The sequence below is a fragment of the Cajanus cajan genome, chromosome 3, assembly GCF_000230855.2.
Source record: "Cajanus cajan strain Asha chromosome 3, NIPB_CcT2T_4, whole genome shotgun sequence".
NCBI lineage: Eukaryota > Viridiplantae > Streptophyta > Magnoliopsida > Fabales > Fabaceae > Cajanus > Cajanus cajan.
The window spans coordinates 209128-232179 of NC_138519.1; the positions used below are offsets into that span (position 1 = coordinate 209128).

A 23052-nucleotide genomic window follows, 5' to 3' on the forward strand; every position below is an offset into this window, starting at 1 on the left:
GGTCTCTGCAAGGGTTGGATTGATATTACTAGTGGAAAATGCTTGAGCAACTAGTTTCCATACATCTTGGCCTGCCATATCCCAAAAGGATTTGAAAAAGATAGGTTGGTAGTGGTCTGGGCTCGGGGCTTTGTAGAAATCCATGGAGAACATTGCTTGTTTAACATCTTCCAAAGTGACAAGTTTGAGTAGGTTATCTTGCATCTGTTGACTTATTTGAGGTATGCTATGTAAAGTAAGGCTTGAAGGGGCATAAGAACTCTAAGATTGAAAGATATTTTTAAAGTAGATAGAGGCTTTCTTTTGGAGAGTCTCTTCATCTGAGCACCAAGTTCCATTTATCATGAGGCTAGCTATTTTATTTTGCGTCTTTTAATAACTGCTTGGGTCTGGAAAAATTTGGTGTTCCTATTACCAAATTTGATCCACTTTTCTCGAGATTTTTGAAACTAAAATAATTCCTCCTAAGTGACGACCTCATCATATTGTGTTTGAAGATCCTTTTCAAGTTGAATTAAGTTGGGTTGGGCATAGATATCAAGTTCTCTATGTACTCTTTTAATTCTAGCTTCAAGTTGCCTTTTCCTTTTGAAAATATTTCCAAAGGTTTCCTCATTGAAATGTAAAGAGTCCTCTCTAACATGGTGCAACTTGGCTAGAATATTCATACTTGGTTTTCCTTAGGCTGCAGACACAATATTATGATATCCAGGATGAGATAACCATGCTGCTTGAAAATGAAAGAGATTCATTTTCTTGCTTCGGGCTTTGCAACAATTGAGGAGGATGGGGTTGTCGTTAGAATTGTGTGGAAGGAGTAGTTCTGCAATGGCATGCGGGAAGGCAAGATGCCAGTCTGTGTTAAGAAGGTATCTATCTACTTTTTTGCAAATATGAAGCCCGTTGGGACCATTTCGACGCCAAGTGAAGGTCCCACCAATGGTTTCTATGTCAATGAGCTCACAAAGATGCAATGCTTTTAAAAAGGAGGATGTCCGAGAGGGGTAGAAATTACCTCCATAGACTTTATAAAATTAAGACTAAAATTATTAAATTAAAAATTTAAACCAAAATTACAAATTAAGTATTATAAAAGATTAAAAATATAATTTAACTGATAATAAAAAACTTTATATAAAGTATTCAAATTTTCTACCTCAATGTTCATAGTAAATTGACTATGGGACCCGCTATAGCAGATTCACTTTGATAAAAACTTTCCACAATAATACTATTTCCAAACAGGCAACACTAACATATCCTATATATTAAAAATAATTCAATAAATAAATTCTCAATTTTTTTAAATAAAATAAAATAAATGGAAGGAAGAAAATTAAAATAAGTTTAGTAAAGTTGTCGATCCTTCCTGGCTTCCATTACATGGCCCGTAAAGTGTAGAGTCTGCCGATTTCAAGAAAAGGAAAGGAGACGAAACATTTTGGTGTTCTGACGTCCATTGCCGGGCAGCAAACACCCATCTCCGTCTTTTACGGGAGAGAAAGATACCATTCAAAATTTAAGAGATGGAGAGAGAAATACAGTAGTTACTATCTCGTAATTATTAATTACTCATTCACTTTTCTATACCCCACAATTTTATTAAAAACGGTTAGTGATATTCTATAAAAAAAAACCATCGATCACACTAATAACATAAAGAAATTTTCTCTTTATGTTAAAATTTTGGTAACTAGTAACAAATACATTTATTTTATCAAGAATTGTTGACTTTTTTATTTATTTACGTTAGCATATGAGATGTCAAAATACTAGCATCCAATTACAAAAAGAAAAGGTCAGTAGTGTTTCTCTTCTTTTGGGGTCTATTTAACCCCGTTGTAGTCCCATCTATTCTCTTCCCCCCCCTTTCCTTTCTCTCTCAATCTTTCCAGCTTTTTATTTACCAAACACACTTCCCCTTTCACACCCAACTCTCTCTTCTCTTCTTGTCTTCTCTTCTTCTCTTCTCAACTCCAACCCAACCCACTTCATTAATCACTCCAATTACGCCCACTTGTCCCACTTTGCCACATTGCTACTACTCCTTTAAATCCTCTCCCTGTTTCCTAATGTAATTCCCAAATCACAATCATTTTGCTTCAGGTTCCAGTGACATATAAAGCTTAACCGCCTCCAAATTCAGTTCTTTCCGTGCCTCCCACTGCCACCACCACCCTTGATCTGCATATGGAAAACCAGTTCTTTCTAAATGCTGGGGTGTCACCAACACCACACCCCCTTCACTTTGAGCCTTCACCACCTCCTTCTTCAATGCCCTCTTGGCAATCACTCACACCAACCATGGGAATTCAACCAACAGTTCTGAATTGTGCCTCTGAGCAAACCCAAGATTGCTTTTACAGCCCCAATTGGGACAAGTCAACAGATCATGACCATCGTCATCACTTTGATTCCTCAGCACTCAGTTCAATGGCCTCATCTCCTGCAGCAGCAGCAACATCCAACCCTAACATGTCCAATGAGAATTTCATCATCAGGGAATTGGTGGGGAAATTGGGAGCTATTGGAAGCTCTGATGAGATCCCACAACACTCCCCTCACCCTTTGGTTGTGGCATCTTCTTACATGAATAATGGAAATAGCAGCACCAACACTTCATGCTACACCACTCCTTTGAGTTCCCCACCAAAGGGGAACATTGTCCACAGTTTGGTGAATGAGAAGTTGGCAAATTTGGGAGGCAAGTCAATGGCTTTGAATTCCAGTGTAGCCGAATTCTCAGCTGATCCTGGCTTTGCTGAGAGGGCTGCAAAGTTTTCTTGCTTTGGCAGCAGGAGTTTCAATGATAGGAGTGCCCAATTCGGGGTGAACAATGGTGAATTGGCTCAGAGATCTGCACCAGTAATGGAACACGGCAAGTTACCAAGAGTCTCAAGTAGTCCATTGCTGAAAACACTTGGATCTCAAATTGGTACCCCGGAGAACAAGAATTCTGCATTTCAGGAGCAGGACAAAATGGAAGTGACCAATTCTCAAGAGGAATCTACAATTTCTGAGCAAACCCCAAATGGAGAAACTGGGGGGAAAACTTCTCAAGATATGAATTCCAGGAAAAGAAAAGCTTCTTCCAAAGGAAAAGCCAAAGAAACTTCAAACTCTACTAATCCCACTAAGGTAACCAAAAAACACTTTTTTAAAAGTCAAACTTCTATTTTGTGATGTTTTTTTGATTCCATAAAAGGTTCTAAATTGTGATTGTGATCGTGATTTTGTCATGTTTCTTATTATTGTGAGAAATTGTGGTCATATACCCAGTTGCGGACTGTTTTTTAAAAACCTTGATTCTGCAAGGCAATTTTGAAATCTCAACTGTGTCCTTTTCAAATCAGGGTGTTGAAGCTAGTGATGATTCAAATTCAAAGCGCTGCAAGACAAATGAGGGTGAAGGAAATGAAAACGGGACAGTGAAAGTTGAGGAAGAGTCTAGAGCAGTGGATGAGAAACAAAAGAAAAGTAACTCAAAACCTCCTGAGCCTCCAAAAGATTACATTCATGTAAGAGCAAGAAGAGGCCAAGCCACTGACAGCCATAGTCTTGCAGAACGTGTAAGAATTAGTGCTTTTGATTTTGGTTCCTATTAATGACACTTACAAAACATGTGTAGCTTTCATGTTGACATTTTATTAACCTTGAAATAGGTACGGAGAGAGAAAATCAGTGAGAGGATGAAGCTGCTCCAAGATCTTGTACCAGGTTGCAACAAGGTGTGTAGAAAAAGTTAAAAATTCAAAGAAGACTGGCTTCTGTTGGTGAATTCGGTACTTTTTTCTGACTTGGGTATGAATTGTTTATTTGTTCCTTTTAGGTCACTGGCAAGGCACTTATGCTAGATGAAATTATAAATTATGTTCAGTCATTGCAACGACAAGTTGAGGTAACCAATCTTAGCCGATAAGCATCTCAATTCTCAAATGATTGTCATCATGTGTTTGTTTGTATTCTTGCTCATTAAGTTATGCCTTTTCTCCCTTATGCCAGTTCCTGTCTATGAAGTTGGCTTCTGTTAACACAAGGATGGATCTTAGTATTGAGAGTCTTACTTCAAAAGATGTAAGTTCCATGACATTAGACAAATAATATATGCTTTGCTTTTTCAACAAAATTGTTACTTTATTTATTTATTTTTTAAAAAATTCCTGAGTTTGGGTTCATTGGCTTTTGATAATTTCAGGTATTTCAATCAAATAATTCTTTGGCAACACACCCAAATCCAATATTCCCATTAGATTCCTCAGCACAAGCCTTTTATGGACACCAGCCTCAGCAAAATCCATTTATCCATAATAACACACCTAACAGAACGGTGTCCCACTGCTCAGTGGACCCATTAGATACTTCTTTGTGCCAAAATCTTGGCATGCTGTTACCTCCCCTAAATGGGTTTAATGAAGGTGGCTCTCAGGTAATAATAAGTTTCTTCTACTTTTCTATACAAATTAATATTCAAAGAAAAAAGGTCCATTACATTACTACAATGTTTTGATTTCTAAATCTCTTTTTATGAGTTTAAAGCATTTTCATGCTGGCATCCAATAGCAAATTGCACTTCAAAAAGTGATACTTATCCTTATTTGCGATTGATTGAAAGTGTAAAAATAAAACAAACAAATTAAACTCTCTTTTTATTCCCCTAACTCGTGTCTAATGATTTTTTAGTTTCCATTAACATTCTGTGAAGATGACCTCCACACAATTGTTCAGATGGGGTTTGGCCAAACTGCTAACAGGAAAACATCAATACAATCCCCGAGTTTCAACGGTAATAAAGCAGAAAAGTCACGCATTATTGACACGTTAATGAAAATATCATTTTCATTAGGCCCAAAAAATTGACATTGATCTTATTACTATTTTTGGTACAAGCAGGTTCAAATAATGCACCACAGATGAAAGTTGAGCTTTGATCAGTGAGGACTCACCTTTCATTACGCCTGAATTGAAGCCCAGAAGATTAGGAAGACTGCTGTATACAACAACAAAAGATTTAATTCAACAACCCATGAATTATTATTAAGCCATTATTACTAGATCTATTCAATAGAACCCTTTTTTGTCTTTTTATTTTCTCAAATTTTTACCCACCCTTCTTCCTTTCTATGATTTCAGTTTCTTGTCTTCTGGGGCAGGTCTTTCTCAATTTTTTTACATACAATTTATTCACTGTAAAATCTTAGGACCGATTCTGTATTCCATGGTGCAAATTCTTATTACTATTGTGGCACCAACTGTAAGATATATCGCTAATTAAACAAAGATTTTCTACCAGCTCTCATTGTCTCTCTTTGCCTTATATTAATAAAATTTTAAAAATGATTGTCTTAAAATATGTGTTAAATAATTTGTATATTTTATAGTATAATAGATACTTATTTTTCTAATAAATAAAAAAACTATTTGTTTATCCTTAAACATTGGTTAGCGTATGCCCGTTAATAATTCGCACATCACATCAACCCACTATGAATTTTCGTGGGTCTTCACTAAAATTTCGTTAAAGGTCATGTCAATTAATCTCTGCTAAATCGCAAAATCTGGTGGATATGATTTCACTTGTGCTGTAACCAGCTGTATTAATGGGGTCTCCGTTTTGTCTCAAAAGTCTAATTAGAAATGATTTCGACATTTGGTTAACTTGAGCCATGGTCAACCATAATTGTGGCATTTCTTGAGTTTACCCTTTCTTTGATTCACCAAAAAAACAGAAGCTTGCCTGTTTTTACATTTTTAAAAATAATTTTACTATACACGATAAAAAATTCCCGGAGGGTAGCTAGAGGTTAGAATAAGATAGAACCGCCCCTAGCTTGTAAAGAAAATACAATTTTTTAACTAATAATATATGTGAGCATCAAAAGAATCCCAGGTTGGCAGTGGTGAGATTCTGACTAGACCCAATGAATCATAGAGCTTTATAATCTCAACAACTTTTGCTATTAACTTGTGAATAGGAAAAGGAGTTTCTAGTGGAGTTCGAGTTTGGAAAGATGCACTTAAAATATTTGACTAATCTCTTTCTGTGGGGAAAAATCCAGTTTTAGGGTTTAACAAAAGATTTAGAGAAACTATATCTTTTTTATAATCACTGGAGTAATGTTTGAATTTAAGATCCCAAAAGAATTATCTAAATATTTAATTTCACGTTAACTTTTTTTTTAATCTTATCAATGATATTTCTTAGACTATTGGATGATAGATTAATACTAATGCAATGCTATGATTGACGTTAATTTGAAAAAATTTATATACAGAAATCGAATATATATTTTTTCATTAAATAGATAGTTCATGTAGGTATAACATATCTAACCACTTACAATTTTACTATAGTGAATTTAGAGAAACTGTAATTCCATACAAAGTATAAAACATTAAACAACCACAAAGTAAAAAATGAAATTAATCGAATAATAAATAATAATAATAATATTATTAAATTATTATATCAATAATATACCTAAACATTTATAGGTTGCAGTGATATTTTATTGAACAGTCTATTATTGGGCAGTAGATTAAGTGTGATTTAATAATTAGAAAGATGCTTTGAATGTAGTACTGCGAACAGAACAGTTGTGCATCATAATGTAATGATATTTTTATTGTATAATACCAAGTTTCTTGTTTCTGAAGAAGATAAAGAAATGGAAATAGAAAAATGTTAGTCTGACAGTGTTGTCTCCAAAAGCTACAAAACGCCCAATCATATTACGACGTGTCTAGGGATTGATTCTTTGATTATTTTATTATTTTCCTCGACTGTCCATGATGTTTTATTCTTCTTTTGAGTACTTGTATTTTAAATTTATGCCTATCATAATGGTAACTGACGAACCAAACTTCACAAGGAACATCCAGATAGTTGTTAGCAGGTAGCAAAATTTAATCCAATTCAATATTTTCAAAATTGGCCCTTTTGCAATTGAATTTTTTTTTAATTTTTTATTAAACAACTTATTCTATTTAATAAGTTCGGATATAATAAAAATTTATATTATAAAAATTTTGTGTTATAAGTATTTAAAATGTAATAAGTTATTATATTTGACTATATATATATATATATATATATATATATATATCAATAAGTATTTATATAATTTAATATATTTATTTATTAAAATATTTAAAAGATATTATTTTTAAAAATTAAAAATATAAATTAATTTTTTAAAAAAATATAATTAAAAGACTTTAAAATGTTTTTTGTCTTTACAGAATTAGTTAATTTTGATTTTAGTTTTTGTAATCTTTTTTTACTTTTATTTCTCTAAAATTGAAACAATTTTTTTTAATTAGTACGTTAATTAAAAGATTAGGCAAACATCCTAATTATTACACACTATTGTTGGTGATTTTATGTCGTTAACACTTCTAAAAATTCGTATAGACTCTTCAAATAATTATTATTCGTCTACATTAAAAATAATCATTAGAGACTAAAATTAGTGGCTATAAATTTAAGAGATATAAAAATTAAAGAAAAATATATTACTAGTATCAAACCAAAATTTATTTATTTTACGAGGACCAAAAATAATATTTAGAAAATTTAGAAAAATGAAAAACAAAAGAAAAAAATTACTGGAACCAAATCAAAACTCATTAATTTTATAGAGACTAAAAACATATTTAAGTCAAATAAAAATATAAAAAGAAATTAAATAATTTTTAAAATGATTATACATGACAATAATATTGCAAATTTTTTTTAAAAAATACTACTCCCATTCACCTAATTTTAGTTTATAAAAAATAAAATTATTAATAAAATATTAGAAATCAAGTATACATATAACCATGATTAAAAATTACGAACCATAAATTCTGAAAACTAAAAAATTCCATGTATTTTATAAAATCATGAATAAATAATTATTGTATAAATATTAATAATAAAATTGTTACAGATGTGCTATTTTAGAGAAAGAAAAAGTTTATGAGTTTTTCTTTATAATAGGAAAAATGTGAATTTTGGGAGGGAGAGATAAAAATAATTGGAGGAGAAGAGAAAAAAAATAAAAAGGAATAAAAATTTTAGGAGGAAGAAATGAAAACCTTTGAATGGAGTAATGAAAATAAATAAATAAATATATATATATATATATATATATATATATATATATAACTGATTTTGGGTAAAAGAATAAAAAAAATAAAAATAAAATGTATTTATGTTAGTGAAGTATTTTCAAATAAGTTCCTAAATAAATTAAGTAATAAATTATACTAGATAATTTATTAAAATAAACTTAAAACATCTTATGCATTGATTAAAAAATATTTTATAAATTTGTCTGCATATTATCGCAAAAACTTATAGAATAAAATAAATATAAATAAATTATCCATAAATTCTTTTATTAGAACCTAATTTTAATAGTCCTCTATGTATTATAAATTAATCTATTTCTTAAAGATGCTTTAAAAATATTCTTTATAAGATACAATTCTACATAAAGAATTGTCCAATATCACAGCTAGTTTTTCTTCTACTTAAGAATTTGTTTAAATAAGTTTTTTTATAATCAAATATAATATAGTTGTGATATCTTGGACTCGTCTTGTTGTTATTTTTTCATGTATTTATGAAGATAAATATTGTTCTATGGTCATAGAAGATAAAATTTGAATTATTTGTAGCTGGAAGTTTGACCTTGGGGATTTAAATGAGTAAGGAATAAAGGTGACATATTTTCTTGTTAGTTAAAGTGAAATATCTTTTGTTGGTTGATATTATGATGATGCTCATTTATCCTTACTAGTCACTACAAGTATAATTCAAATTTTATTGTATCATGAAAATCTAATATATGATCTGTATATATATATTTATATATATATATATGTGTTTAATATTGATTATAAATAATTCTAATTCTTTTTGAATTATTGTATTTATTGAATATTGTTCTCACTCCTCTCTTTTCTTTGTTTTTAAAATTAAATATATTATAAAATAGATGGATCTACTTGGGATTCCAGATCATTTTGCAGTTGTTATTACTGTTGTCCTACTTGGAAAAAAATTAGAATATGGAGGCTATTCGATGGATCTGTTATAATTTTATTTGCCAACCATATTATTTCAATTGTAATTTTCTTTCCACTATCAATGTAAATATTATAGTAGAAGTGGAAGAAAGAAATAATGTGTAAAATAGTACATTATTGTAAATATTTTAGAACGGTATGTCATGTAATAAGTTCACAAAATATTCTTTTTCTTTTTCTTTATCTTCATTAAAAAAATATTGTTAATGATATAATTGCGAAAATATTATATAAGAAAATATATAATTATTATTATATAAATCGGGCGTTACATTAAGTGGTATCAGAGCAGGTCGATTCAATCGGCCGTGAGTATTGAGTTTACTATGCTTGTTTAGTAGATGAAGTTTGTAGCGATTGAATCCAAGGAGGTTGTATGCCAAGAATTGGAGTTTTGAATGTTCTTGACGAAAGGCTAAAGTGTGCATCTCTGTTAGTTTTTTATTACATGATTTGGAAGTTATAAATTATTCCTAACTAGAAGGCTCTGCCACCTTTACTGGAATGAATTTATATTTTCTTTATTACTTTTAATTTTTTTTTAATATGATTTTTGAGTTTTGATGCTTACATGTTAACTTTTATGGTTAGGTTACATGAGGATTCAATTTCAGCTTCTAAATCCTTTGTGCTAAATATGTGAGTTGTTTTGGTTTAGAATTGTAGGAGAAAGCTTAAATAATGGTTCCGAAGTATTTTAAGGCATTTTTGTGGCCTTAGACTTTGGTGCGCTCTTTTAGTGATTAGTACAGGGAATGTTTTAGCTGCAGTTTTGTTGCGCCAGTACAAGTATTTTTTTTTATTGACAAAATTGGATTTTATGATCTTCATAAAAGTTGTAGTCTTGGATGTTATCTTTTCAAGGGCACCAAAAATAGGTACAATGGAGATCTAGAACATTCGTTATGACTATTTTAGTGAACAAAGGTCTAGTTGTTAGCGCTGATTATATCTATTAAAATTTTTGAAATTTTTAGCTAAGTATATGATCATTTTAGAATTTCAAGTCTTCATAAGAGTGATCGCTTATCCTGTTATCTTTCTTTTGGTGATAGGTTTGAGATCATTTGGATGAGTATAATTCTCTATGTATCATTTTCTTTGATAGTTGTTAAAGGGATATATATGTTATCATGATGTTTGTGAGTTATTAGGAAATTGATTTTATTCTGATGTTCTGAGGTATTGTCTTGTGGATCAAAAGTTTCTTTAAGGTTGTATGATGTTATGTGGTAAAGGTTGTTCATGTACAGGCTATACGGAGTAAACAGTAATTGATTCATACATGCTTAAGGATGGTATATATGAAGGTTTAAAGTAGGTATTCTAATATGATTTGATATGCATGTATGTTAATATGTGGATAGATGACCTTAGGGATCAATTAATGAATATTTGTGTGTTTAGTGAGATTGACCTTAGGATGTGATATCATCATATTGGAATTGAGGGTGAAAATATATTCAAGATAGCTTTACGCCAAGCTATTTAAGTATGAATTTCTATTGTATGAAGTGAATTTTCTAGGTTTTGTAATTTCTAGTGGAGATATAATGTAGATCTATCTATGGTAGAAGTTGTGTTTAAGTGGGAGATACCTAAGTCAATTAGTGAAGTTAAGAGTTTTCTTGCATTAACTTATTAATATAGGAGATTTATTGAGGAAATTTCTAAGATAACATTACTTTTGTCTAGATTAACCAAGAAGAGAGAGTTGCCTTTATGGAATAGTAAGTGTGAAAATATTTTTCAAACTCTTAAGGAAAGATTGACTAGTGTTAAGATTACTAGACTCTAGTAAGTCTTATGTGTTATATAGTGATGCTTCGAAGACGGGTTTGAGTGGATTGTTGATGCAAGAAGGAAAGGTAGTAGCTTATATTTTTAGGCATCTAGGTATGGAAAATTCATGAGAAAAATTACCTTACCCATAACCTTGAATTAGAGATTGTAATATTTACATTTAAGATTTTGGAGACATTAGTGGTATGATTCTAAGTTTGAGATATTTAGTGATCATACGGATCTTACATATCTGTTTGATCTAAAGGAGTTGAATATGAGACAGAAGAGATAGTTGGATACTGTTAAGGATTAAGATTTTAATCTTAGTTGTTATTTGGAAAAAGCCAATGTAATGGTTGATACTTTGAGTAGGAAACCTCTATATATATCTCCTCTTATGGTTAAAGGGATGTATCTTTTAGCTCGCATTAGAAATTTAAGTTGGACTTGTGAAATTAGAGAAACATAATTAGTTGATTCATTTTGATGGCAAGACATGAGACCATAAGACAAGGTAGTAGATATGAGTTTGCCTTGGGTATAGATAGGGTGGTAAGACTTAGAGATTGATTATACGTACCTAGTAAACTTACGCTTAAGTACTTGATCCTTGGAGAGGGTCATAAAAATTAAAGTAATATGATGACAAATGCCTTAAGTAGGATGATCATTCATCTATCATTTTTGATGATGTAAGGGTTGAATTTGATTGAGGAGATTAGAAACTTAAGCGTGATGTGTGAGCTCACCCTTAGGAGCATTGAATTGAGTATGTTGAAATGACTAATAGATTAATGGATGTGATTAGAGGACCCAGGAGTTAAATCCTTTCTTAGTGAGCCAAGTGGAAAAGATTGGTAGAGGTATAGATAACCCTTTACGCTTGGAAGTTGATGGTGTTTTGAGGTTCAAAGATAGAACTATGTGTCTAGTAATCTCGAATTAAGGAAGATGATCTTAGAGGAAGGACATAAAAGTACTCTTAGTATTCATTTAGGAGATACTAAAATGTATCAGAGTGGCGCAGCGGAAGTGTGGCCTAAGGAGAAAAGAGAAGTAGAAGAAGTTGTATACTAGTATATGGTATGCCAAAAGTCTATGGTGGAACACTAGAGTCTTTTAATATTTTTACAGTCTTTAGACGTCCTAATTTGGAAATAAGATTATGTATCTATGAACTTAGTTGCAGTTATATCTGATATGCTTAAGAAATTTGATCTTATTTGGATTATAATGGATAGGTTCGTTAAGTTTGCTCACCATGTACTTATTAACATTAGACATTCCTTGGAGAGATTGATAGTTTTACATCAATAAAGTAGTGAGGTTACATGAGAATTAGAAAGCAAGGTACGAGGAGCATACCCATTTCTATTTTCAAGAAAATTTCGGGGACGAAATTTCTAAAAGTAGGGGAGAATTGTAACATCCCAAATTTTATACAATGGTTAATTATTATTTTTATATTTATAAAAATTATTTTCCTATAGTTATTAATTAATAAAAACGGTTCTTTTTATATAGAATATTTTAGAGATTTTAATAATTGATTATTATGTATTTTAAATATTTATGGGGATTATTAAAAGGGTTTTATAATTAAAAATAATAAAATAATATTCTGGTATTTTGAGGGCTCAGAACGAGCCGTTCCCAAAAGTGGAACGGGCCATTCCAAATTTCTAAAAAGACTTGTGTTTGTTGACCGGGAACAGGCCGTTCCAAATTAGTAAAGAGGCCTATTGTTGAAGGCCTAGAACGGCCGCTCCAAATTTTCAAAGAGAGTTATATTTGTTAGCCTAGAACGGGCCGTTCCCAAAGCGGCACGGGCCGTTCCAAGCTTAAAAAATGCCTAAAGATCTCAGTTGGAAACGAGTCGTTCCAGTTATGGTCTTTGTGAGAAAATTTTAACCCTAGAACGGGCCGTTCCAGTTGTAAAATTTACATAGGATGAATGGGTCTAGAATGGGTCGTTCCGGTTTCAGAACGGGCCGTTCTGGCCACTCTGAACTTCTATAAATAGGAGGGAGGGGGCTGTGAAAAATTATAACAGCCAGAGGTGAAAACTTAGAGAGAGAAAGAGAAAGAGAAAGAAAGAGGGAAAGAGAGAAAATGAGTAGGAAAGGATCTTGAAGTTTTTATGCAAATAAGTCGATGTTCTAAGGTAGGGGGAGGAGAACTTTATCTCTTTAAAATTTTATATACCACTATATATATTTATTTATGTTATTTTCTATGTATATTTATTTAGTGAGGTGTCCCTAACCTCATTTATTTGCTTAATCTATGATTATTTTTATCCATAATAATTATTAAGGTGTTCATATTTTATATTGTTTAATTATTTTATAATGATTGTTATTTTTATTTATATCATTGGTACTCTTAATATATTCTTTTTACGTAAATATATTTATTGTAAATATATTTTATAATCAACTATAATATAGTTGTGATATCTTGGACTCGTCTTGTTGTTATTTCTTCATGTATTTATGAAGATAAATATTGTTTTATGGCCATAGAAGATAAAGTTTGAATTATTTATAGCTGGAGGTTTGACCTTGGGGATTTAAATGAGTAAGGAATAAAGGTGAAATATTCTCTTGTTAGTTAAGGTGAAATATCCTTTTGTTGGTTGATATTATGATGATGCTCATTTATCCTGACTAGTCACTACAAGTATAATTCAAATTTTATTGTATCATGAAAATCTAATATATGATCTGTATATATATTTATATATATATATATATATATATATGTTTAATATTGATTATAAATAATTTTGTATATTTTTTTGAATTATTGTATTTATTGGATATTGTTCTCACTCCTCTCTTTTCTTTGTTTTTAAAATTAAATATATTATAAAATAGATGAATCTACTTGGGATTCTAGATCATTTTGCAGTTGTTATTACTGCTGTCCTACTTGGAAGAAATTGGAATATGGAGGCTATTTGATGGATCTGTTATAATTTTATTTGCCAACCATATTATTTTAATTGTAATTTTTTTTCCACTATAAATGTAAATATTGTAATAGAAGTGGAAGAAAGAAATAATGTGTAAAATAGTACATTATTGTAAATATTTTAGAACGATATGTCATGTAATAAGTTCATAAAATATTTTTTTTCTTTATTTTTATCTTCAAAATATTGTTAATGATATAATTACAAAAATATTATATAAGAAAATATATAATTATTATTATATAAATCGGGCGTTACAGATAGTGAGTAGTTGTCCTATAAAATTTCAAAATTTTAAGGATCCATAAACCCATAACAATTAATATAAAAATTTAGAGTGATACTAAACATAATACATTTTTGAATGGTTTGACATTAATTAGATGATCAGATCAATCCTAGTATTGTTTTTTTAGATCGAAACAAATAAAATTCAAATTTACAACTTAATGCAAGACTATATTTTATGAAATAGACTATATATATATATATATATATATATATATATATATATATATATATATATATATATATATATATATATATATATATATTAGACTTTAATTGGACGAACTTCTTAAAATTACTTTTTTAGAACCGTAACATGCAAGAGATGTTCAAATTCAACCAAAAAGCTTGATCTATTAAGAATTTGTCTAACAAAAATCACGTTTTTATTATGGAATTAGAAATTGGCCTAACTCATGCATAGAACATAGACAGTAACATTCAACGAATTCTCTATCGACCCTGCCACATGCAATAAGACGCGGTATATAAAACCTTTTTGTGCAACTTCTTGTTCAACATAAGTGCAAAACTGTTTTCAACTGCAATAGTCTCAAAACTCGGTTATACCTTTTTCCGCTTCTGGTTGTTATGTTGTTGCGTCCAAGCCTTTTACAATAAAATCTGGATAAAAAATAAATAAATAAATAAAACTGGACAATGATGAGAAGTTACTTCAAGAGTTTTTAAGATGTTTGTTAATTTCGGGGTAAAATATAATTTTTTCCATTTAAAATATCTGAAATTTAGTTTTAGTCTCTAAAAAAAAAATTGTACTATTTTGAGCTTCTAATTTGAAAAATGCACTCTTTTGGGTCCTTAAAATAATTATTTAGATAGAATTTTATAATTATTTTTAAGTTTTCTCTAAACTTGAGAATTAAAAGTAGTGATTTTTAATTTAGAGAGATCAAAATAGCAGAAAATTTTCTTTACGAGACTAAATTGAATTTAAAAAATTCAAGAGAACTAAAAATGGTCTAAGATGCATTTAAGAAACGAAGTTGTTAATTTTAGAAACTTCGTCCATGATGTTTGTTAATTTTAGAATCGAAGTATAATGCATGTCGTAAAAGACAGGCACAGTATGCCAATTCCCAACACTTTGTGTCTATTTCAGTTTATTTTGGAGTTAAAAATGTTTTTAATCAAAAGTTTCTTGCGAAGCTTTTTGGGGAGGAACAACTTTTCAGAATTTTATTTCCCGAACACATGTCAAAAAGTATGAAAATTTTATTAAAAAGTATGAAAATTAAAAAAAAAAATATTACTAATTTTGTATATATACATAATACATTTAACAAAAGAATCCTGTACCCAAAAAAAAAATTTAACGAAAGAATATATGTTAGATTATTTTTATTCTTGAAATTGATTTTTCATATCAACAATGATAAGACAACTCCATTGCTTATGATTACTTGTTCTTCTTGAGGGTGATATCAGGTTTTGTGAATGAAATACAAAAACCCTAATAATTTTATCTCTATAGAGGGACGGGTCCAAAGACCCGATCTATGAAAAAATATATGATGATAAAATATATATTTTATAATATATATGATTATATTGTGAAGTTAATTTAAATTAATATATATACATATATATATATTCATAAATCATATATTGGATATTATATATTTAACTATTATAATTTAAATATAAAAAAATCAGCTCCCTTTAATAGTGTTCTAGATCAGTCTTTACTCCAGTAGGATTAGTTAAATATAATGTAATATTTTAAATACTAAATTCTGACTAAAAGAAATGAGATTTCTTTTATACGTCTAAAAAGTCTCTATTAAAAAATATGTTAATTAATTTAATTTTTTTATATTATTATTCAATAAGAGAACTTAACAATAAAATTTATAAGAAATAAGTTTTGTCCTTAGTTATATTATTTCTTCGCTCCATTAACAAATTCTTTCATTCCAATTAATAGATATATACCGAAAAATAAAGTTAAAATTGAAAAAGTAATCAACCGCTTTTTAATTTTTTAAAATTATGGAAAAAAAACCTATTTAAAACATGAGTATAACTTTTATTCTTTTCTGATCCATGCGAATTCCGATAGGATACGTCTTATGTAAAAATTAGGGATATAAAAATAAGAAATGTCTATATGAGTTGAAATCGAAAGGTGGTTCAAATATTCTATTCGAAAGCAAAAATTCATAAAGTTTTTATTCCAAATTCAAAACACGGACGTTCAAGCAAGTGGAACGGTTTTTTTTTTTTTTTAAATTATCAAATCATCCATGACTCTCTAGGGAGAAACCTCTGTCTATCTCTCTGTGTATGAATCACAAACTCGGGGCACGCCCAAGCCTTCGAGCTTTGCTAAAGGGGCACGTGTAAATTGAAAGTACTGTTTAAAATGCCATAGCACTCTTTCATTTCTCTTCTCCCTTTAAATATTCACTCTGGGCCTCATCCATCAACCCTTAATAAATAAAATGTATTTGCGACAAAGATGTTACTCAATAATAGAATGGAAATGATAACAAAGGAACAATCAAGAATTCAAACATGACTAGGGTTTAATAAAAATAGGGCGTCCCACACAAACGCTGCAAAAATGAAAGCCTGACAGAAACTCACTAAGCGGGCTACGCAAAATTAGGGCAAGATCCGCTACGGGACCCATAATCAAAAAGGGGTAACCTGGGCAAAAGTTAGGACGTTAAAGCAGCAACCTGAGTTGAAACCGAAAGGCGGCTCAGGGGAATCATCTAATTAGAGCACGATCCCAAGTCATCACTGTAACACCATGGAAAATACTAAGTTATTTAGTATATATGTATGTATGTATATGTTATTTATGTGGATTTGGAATGTACTTACTTCTATGCATGTTGTATGTTAATGTGATTTTGATTAGTTATTTAAGCATGATAGTGATTTTATAGTATGAGATGAGAGGTTGATATTTTGATAGTTTGTATAGGCATGTGTGTGCATGAATTTGGTGAATGATGCATTGTACACCATTATACTGAACCAGTATTAAGAGGGAAGAAGACTGATCACCTTCCTCCTCATCTTGGTTAAGTGAAGTATTATGGCATGCAACTCATTATTCCAAGCATCTATATCTGAAAGTGATATTTGTTTGTGTGTTGACACATGTTGCATTTCATATGGTGGTGAGTTGTGAGTATTGCATGGAAAGGAATAAGATGGGTAGGAGATCGAAGGATAGGAACATAAGGTAAATCTGGTCTTTCTGAGTGAATTTGAGGTTGTTTCAGAGCTTAGGGAGTTGAAATACTTCAAGGAATAGGATATTTGAGGTGAATAGGTGCTAAGGGTGAAATTTGGAAATTTTGAAAAATGGCTATATATAGGGACTTAGGACCGGAGGATTTCATTTGTCAGACAGAGACAGTTTTTAGAGAGAGAAAGTAGAGAGAGAAAGGCTCTGGTCCGGAGGGAAGCTGAGGACATATTTGGGAAGCTTATCAAGCCAGGATCAATCTTCACAACTGGAGTTTCAGGAGATTTGGCCTCTAAAGCCTTGAAAATTGAGATTGAAGTTTGAATTGGGAATTTGGGGGTTTGTCCAAATCTTGCATTTCTGAAGTTTCTGAGGTAAGGGTAGTACTTATAAGACTTAATCTGGTATGTATGGGTTTGAAATATCACATTGATTCCATGTTTCATGCATGATTGAGGTTGGATTGAGGGGAAAGGGTTTTGGTTAGGGTCTTCATGATTTCTTCATGATTTCTTATGATTTTCGTGGATTAATGATTTATACTTATTTTTATCACTTATGGTAGCATTTTGGGATGGTTTGTATATGTTGGGAATCCCCTGTTTGCAGATTTTGTTCAAAAATGGAGGCATTCTGTCACAAACGGCTGAGCCGTTTTGAACGGCTGAGCCATTGAGGGTTCTCGTGACAGGGGAGGGTTTCTGGAGCCAAACGACTGAGCCGTTTTAAGGCGCTGAGCGCTTTTGAGGCTGAGAGCTAGAGGAGAGTTTCTGGAGGTAAAGCGCTGAGCGCTTTGGAGGCGCTGAGCGCCTTTTTGTTTTTCGAATTGGACTTTATAATCTAAATGAAAGTTGTAGCCTTGGATCTTAGCTTTCCAATGGCGTTGGAATCACCCAAAAAGGAGGTCTAGAACTCTAGATATGACTGTTTTAGTGAACAGGGGTCAAGTTGTCAGCATTGGTTATAGCTGTTGCGGTTTTTAGAATTTTTAACAAAGTAAATGATGAAATTAGGACTTGATGTCTTCATAAGAGTTGTAGGAAATATTCTTATCTTTCATATGAGATAAGTATGAGCATGATTGGAGGAGTATAACTCTTAATATGCTATTTTATATGAAGATTGTCTTTTCACAAAAGGGTAATTTGGTTAAATTGATAGTTGTTTTGAGTGTTTATTTAATTATTTTGTTATATTGAGTAATTTGGCATGGTTATGGAAAATATTGCATGTAATTATGGAATATGCTATATGCATGTGGTTTGGAAAGCTAATAGAACTTAGAGGAGTAAGGTTATGGTATGGATTGGAAGATTTCTTAGTGAGATCAGGGTATAATCTTTGGGAAAATATGGAATATGGGAGTCCCATGGTGAGGATTCCAATATGGAACCTTTCCAAAGATTATATAATAAAACCACTTCAGATGTTTGGTGGATTCTGAAGTACTCCTCTAAGTATTCTATTTGCTACCGGTATGGGTCTGGGCCGAGTCATACCGATGGATGAGGTGGCTCCACCAGGGTTACGTGACGACGTAAATCCAACTGTATATTTTCCATGAGAGGTTAGGCGTGGGACATGGGTTGCTGACATGTTTCACCGTATCAACACTTGGTTTGGATGGTGTTGAGGCCAACATTTGGTTTGGATGTGTTGGTTACATTATGGATTATACAGTGGTGTGACTTTGTTTTTGGATGTGGAATATGTATACATATGGTATGGATTGTATACATTGGTTATGGATTCTTTATTAAATATGTATACATTGGTATGGATGTGTATACCTTAGATTCTGGATTGGTTTATATTTGGCATGGAAATAACTATTTTAATGTTCATTTCCTTGGTATGGATATGTATTGTTGATAAATATCTAGTTTAATGATATTTCATTTTATTGTACTATGGTTGGTTTTTATACGTGCTAACCCTTATGTTTCCATGTGGTTTGGACTGTGATGATCTCACTTTGTGGGGGAGCAGATTAGGTGTGAGGCTTTGGGATAGCAAGAAGTCTTTGGTAGCTGCTTTGAGAAGTAGCTAGGCTTAGAGCTTGACCAGCACCTAGGGTGTCTTATATGATGTTATTATGGGATTACTGTATAATTTTACTAAGACTGACTCTGATATAATTATGTTTGATTTTATGAAGACAAATTTTACACTCTAGCGTAGCTGGCTTTTGCTCTATTTTCTATATTATATATCATTTTATTTTAGTTGGTTTTGATGTGACGGCCTAGGGTGGGTCGTTACAATCACTCCACTTTCCAAAAAGGATAAAACACAATGATAATTTCCTTGCATCAAATACGTTTTGTTTGATAACCCTAAACACCAAAGCCTACCTCAATTAGCCATTCTTCTAAAAATATTTTTTTTTAAAAAAAATCCTTTCTAACAACCCTTTTGAAAAAATACAAACATCCTTTCTTTCTTTTCTCTTGACCCTTATGGCATTAAAATGGTACAGAAAAGATATACGAAAAATGCACAGTGAATACTCGTAGAAGGAAGGCCGAGATGTCCTCGAAAAGAGTTTGAAGACGCTTAACTACGCATCGACGAGATAATCAAGGAGCCACTAAAACCTAGAGTTCAAAGGAACATATCCCGACAATAATCAAAAATAGCATGGATTGAGAGGAATTGTCAATATTAACCTTAGTGCGTACAGGTTAATTTCCTAACATTAAAAAAAATTGAATTGCATATTTAGGAACAAACACATGAGCATAAATTGCATTGCATGCATATGAGGTAGGGGCATATGGAAGGGCGTTACACAAAAAAAATAATAAATAGTAAAATCATTCTTGTCTTGCATTTTCATTGCATCCATGCATCCATGCATTCTACTTGCTATGGGTCAAAAGGAGTCATCAGGACAAAGAACTCATAAAATCTCAATAGCCAAGCATGAGCCGAAGCGGTGTCAAACAACAACCCCAAGTATTCTATGTGCCCACTAAGCAAAGACATATCAACAGTTGAATAGAATGGAATCGACCAAATAATCAAGCCCATAAGCAGAAAAAGGTCATTGCGCCTCACTTCTTAACCAAATGAAGGATGATCCAAAATAATGCCAAGACCAGAAATGGCTCCCTAACCAAAGCCAGGAGTGGCTTCCAAAATAATACTCATCAATAAAGATTCAGCAAATAACATCATGGGAATAGATCCCTCCACCAATAAAGAGCAAAAGCAACATGAGCAAAAGGCAAGCTTCGTAAATGTTGAAAAAGCCGAAGCATTCAGAAAAATAGCAAAAAAAGGCAAGCTTCAAACATGAAAGATTCGAAGCTAAACAAAAATGAAATTTAGAAAAGACCCTACCACAAGCAGACGCCTGGAGAGGCATCACAATACTCACATGGCAGGGGCAACACTAGAATCCATGTCACCTATCTACTCCTTTTCCCACCAACACAAGGGCACCACTTACCAGCAATCTTCGTCTTCATCAAACGTCCTCTCCAAAGAAAAGGGGCAATTAAATCATCAACATTCAGTAGGCAGCCTGGAGAGGCTAGCCATAATAATACTCAGCATTCAGCAGGCAGCCTGGAGAGGCCAGCCATAATAATACTCAGCATTCAGCAGGCAATCTAGAGAGGTCAATCATAATAATACTCAACATTCAGCAGGCAACCTAGAGAGGCCGGCACAACAATACTCACAACATCAGCAAGCAGTTTGGAGAAGTCAACACAACAATACTCACAATATCAGCAGGTGACTTGGAGAGGCCGGCACAACAATACTCACAATATCAATAATCGGCCTGGAGAGGCCGGCACAACAATACTCACAATATCAGTAATCGGCCTGGAGAGGCCGGCACAATAATACTCACAACATCAATAGGCGGCCTGAAGAGGCCGGCACAACAATACTCACAACATCAGTAACTAGCTTAGAGAGGCTGGCATAACAATACCACCATCAGCAACCAGCCTAGAGAGGCCGGCACAACAATACTCACCATCAACAACCGGCTTGGAGAGGTCAGCACAACAATACTCAAAACATCAGCAACCGGCCTGGAGAGGCCGACATAATAATACTCCCTCTTCAACAAGCTACAAATAAAGGAGCACACTACCATGAAGCAAGCAGAAGCAGTAGGATGCATCTACATCAAAGCTAGAAGCCTATATGGTACAAGTTTACCATCCTTATCACCCGACGAAGCATATAAACCAACACTTAGCTGCTCTTAGGGACAAGGATACAAGTAAACACCATCTACCCGAAGGAAATGGTGTGGGGGCATCTACACTATTGAAGTAAAGGAAAAGATTCAGACACAGCAAGCGACATGGGGCATTCACATGGATCTTGAAGCCTAGATGTTTCGGTTTACCATCCTTGACACCCAATAATGCATACGACCCAACACTCAGTTTCTCCAAGGGGCAAGGATATAGGGAACATCGTCTACCCGAAGGAAACAATGTGAAGGTATCTATTGTCAAAACAAGAGTGAAGATTCAAATTTTCACCTCACTATCACAAGAGAAACAATGGAGCATGTAACGGCCCGCCTTAGGCCGTCACATCAACAACCAATATGACAACTAAAATAAAATAATATAATAAAGAAAATAGAGCAAAGGCCAACTACACTAGAGTGAAAATATTTAAAAAATGAGTCAATTATTTTCAGCATGTAAAACATAACTTTATAAAAGTCATCATCAATAAGGTTATACAGTCATCCAAAAAGATAATATAATTACAACATCATGGAAGTATCAAAATAAGACACCCTAGGTGCTGGTCAAGCTCTAAGTCTAGCCACTTCTCAAAGCAGCTACCCAAAAGACTCCTTGTCATCCCAAAGCCTCACACCTGATCTGCTCCCCCACATAGTGAGATCATCACAATCAACATCATGGAAATATAAGGGTTAGCACGTATAAAACCAACCATTGTACAATAAAATGAAATATCATTAAATTAGATATTCATCAACAGTATGTAGCCATACCAAGGGAATGACAACATTATAACAAGTCATTTCCATGCTAAATATAAACCAATCCAAAATCCAATGTATACACATCAATGCCAATGCATACATATTCTATGATAATAAAGAATTCATAACCAATGTATACAATCTATACCAAATGCATACATATTCTACATCCAAACCAAAGTCACACCACTGTATAATCCCATGAAGTAGCCAACACATCCAAACCAAATGTTGACCTCAACACATCCAAACCAAGTGTTGAACTCGTGAACATGTCACCTGCCCATGTCACACACCTAACCTCTCATGGAAAATATACAGTTGGGTTACGTCGTCACGTAAGCCTGGTGATCGGGGCCACTTCATCCATCAGTTTGACTTGGCCTTGCCCTCATACCGGTAGCAAATAGAATACTTAGAGGAGTAATTCAGAATCCACCTAACATCTGAAGTGGTTTATTATATAATCCTTGGAAAAGTTCCATATTGGAATCCTCACCATGGAACTCCCAAATTCCATATTTTCCTAAAGATTATATCCTGATCTCACCAAGAGATCTCATAATCCATATCATAACCTTACTCCTCTAAGTCCTATTAGCTTTCCAAACCAAACACACAAAGCATATTACATCATTACATACAAACTTTTACATAAGCATACCAACTTAACTAAATCACTCCTTATGAAATGGCAACCTTCACATAAAA

At 32.3% G+C, this 23052-nt stretch overlaps 1 protein-coding gene across 1 annotated transcript; it reads left to right on the forward strand.

Moving 5' to 3' along the window:
• The first annotated feature begins 1818 nt into the window (after positions 1-1818).
• On the forward strand, positions 1819-5289 carry LOC109817592 (transcription factor bHLH62). Its single transcript, XM_020382880.3, has 8 exons — positions 1819-3138; positions 3354-3569; positions 3663-3728; positions 3830-3898; positions 4003-4074; positions 4196-4426; positions 4681-4783; positions 4891-5289. The coding sequence occupies exons 1-8, from the start codon at positions 2191-2193 to the stop codon at positions 4926-4928; spliced, it is 1743 nt and encodes a 580-aa protein (XP_020238469.1). The 5' UTR covers positions 1819-2190; the 3' UTR covers positions 4929-5289.
• The last annotated feature ends 17763 nt before the right edge of the window (positions 5290-23052 follow it).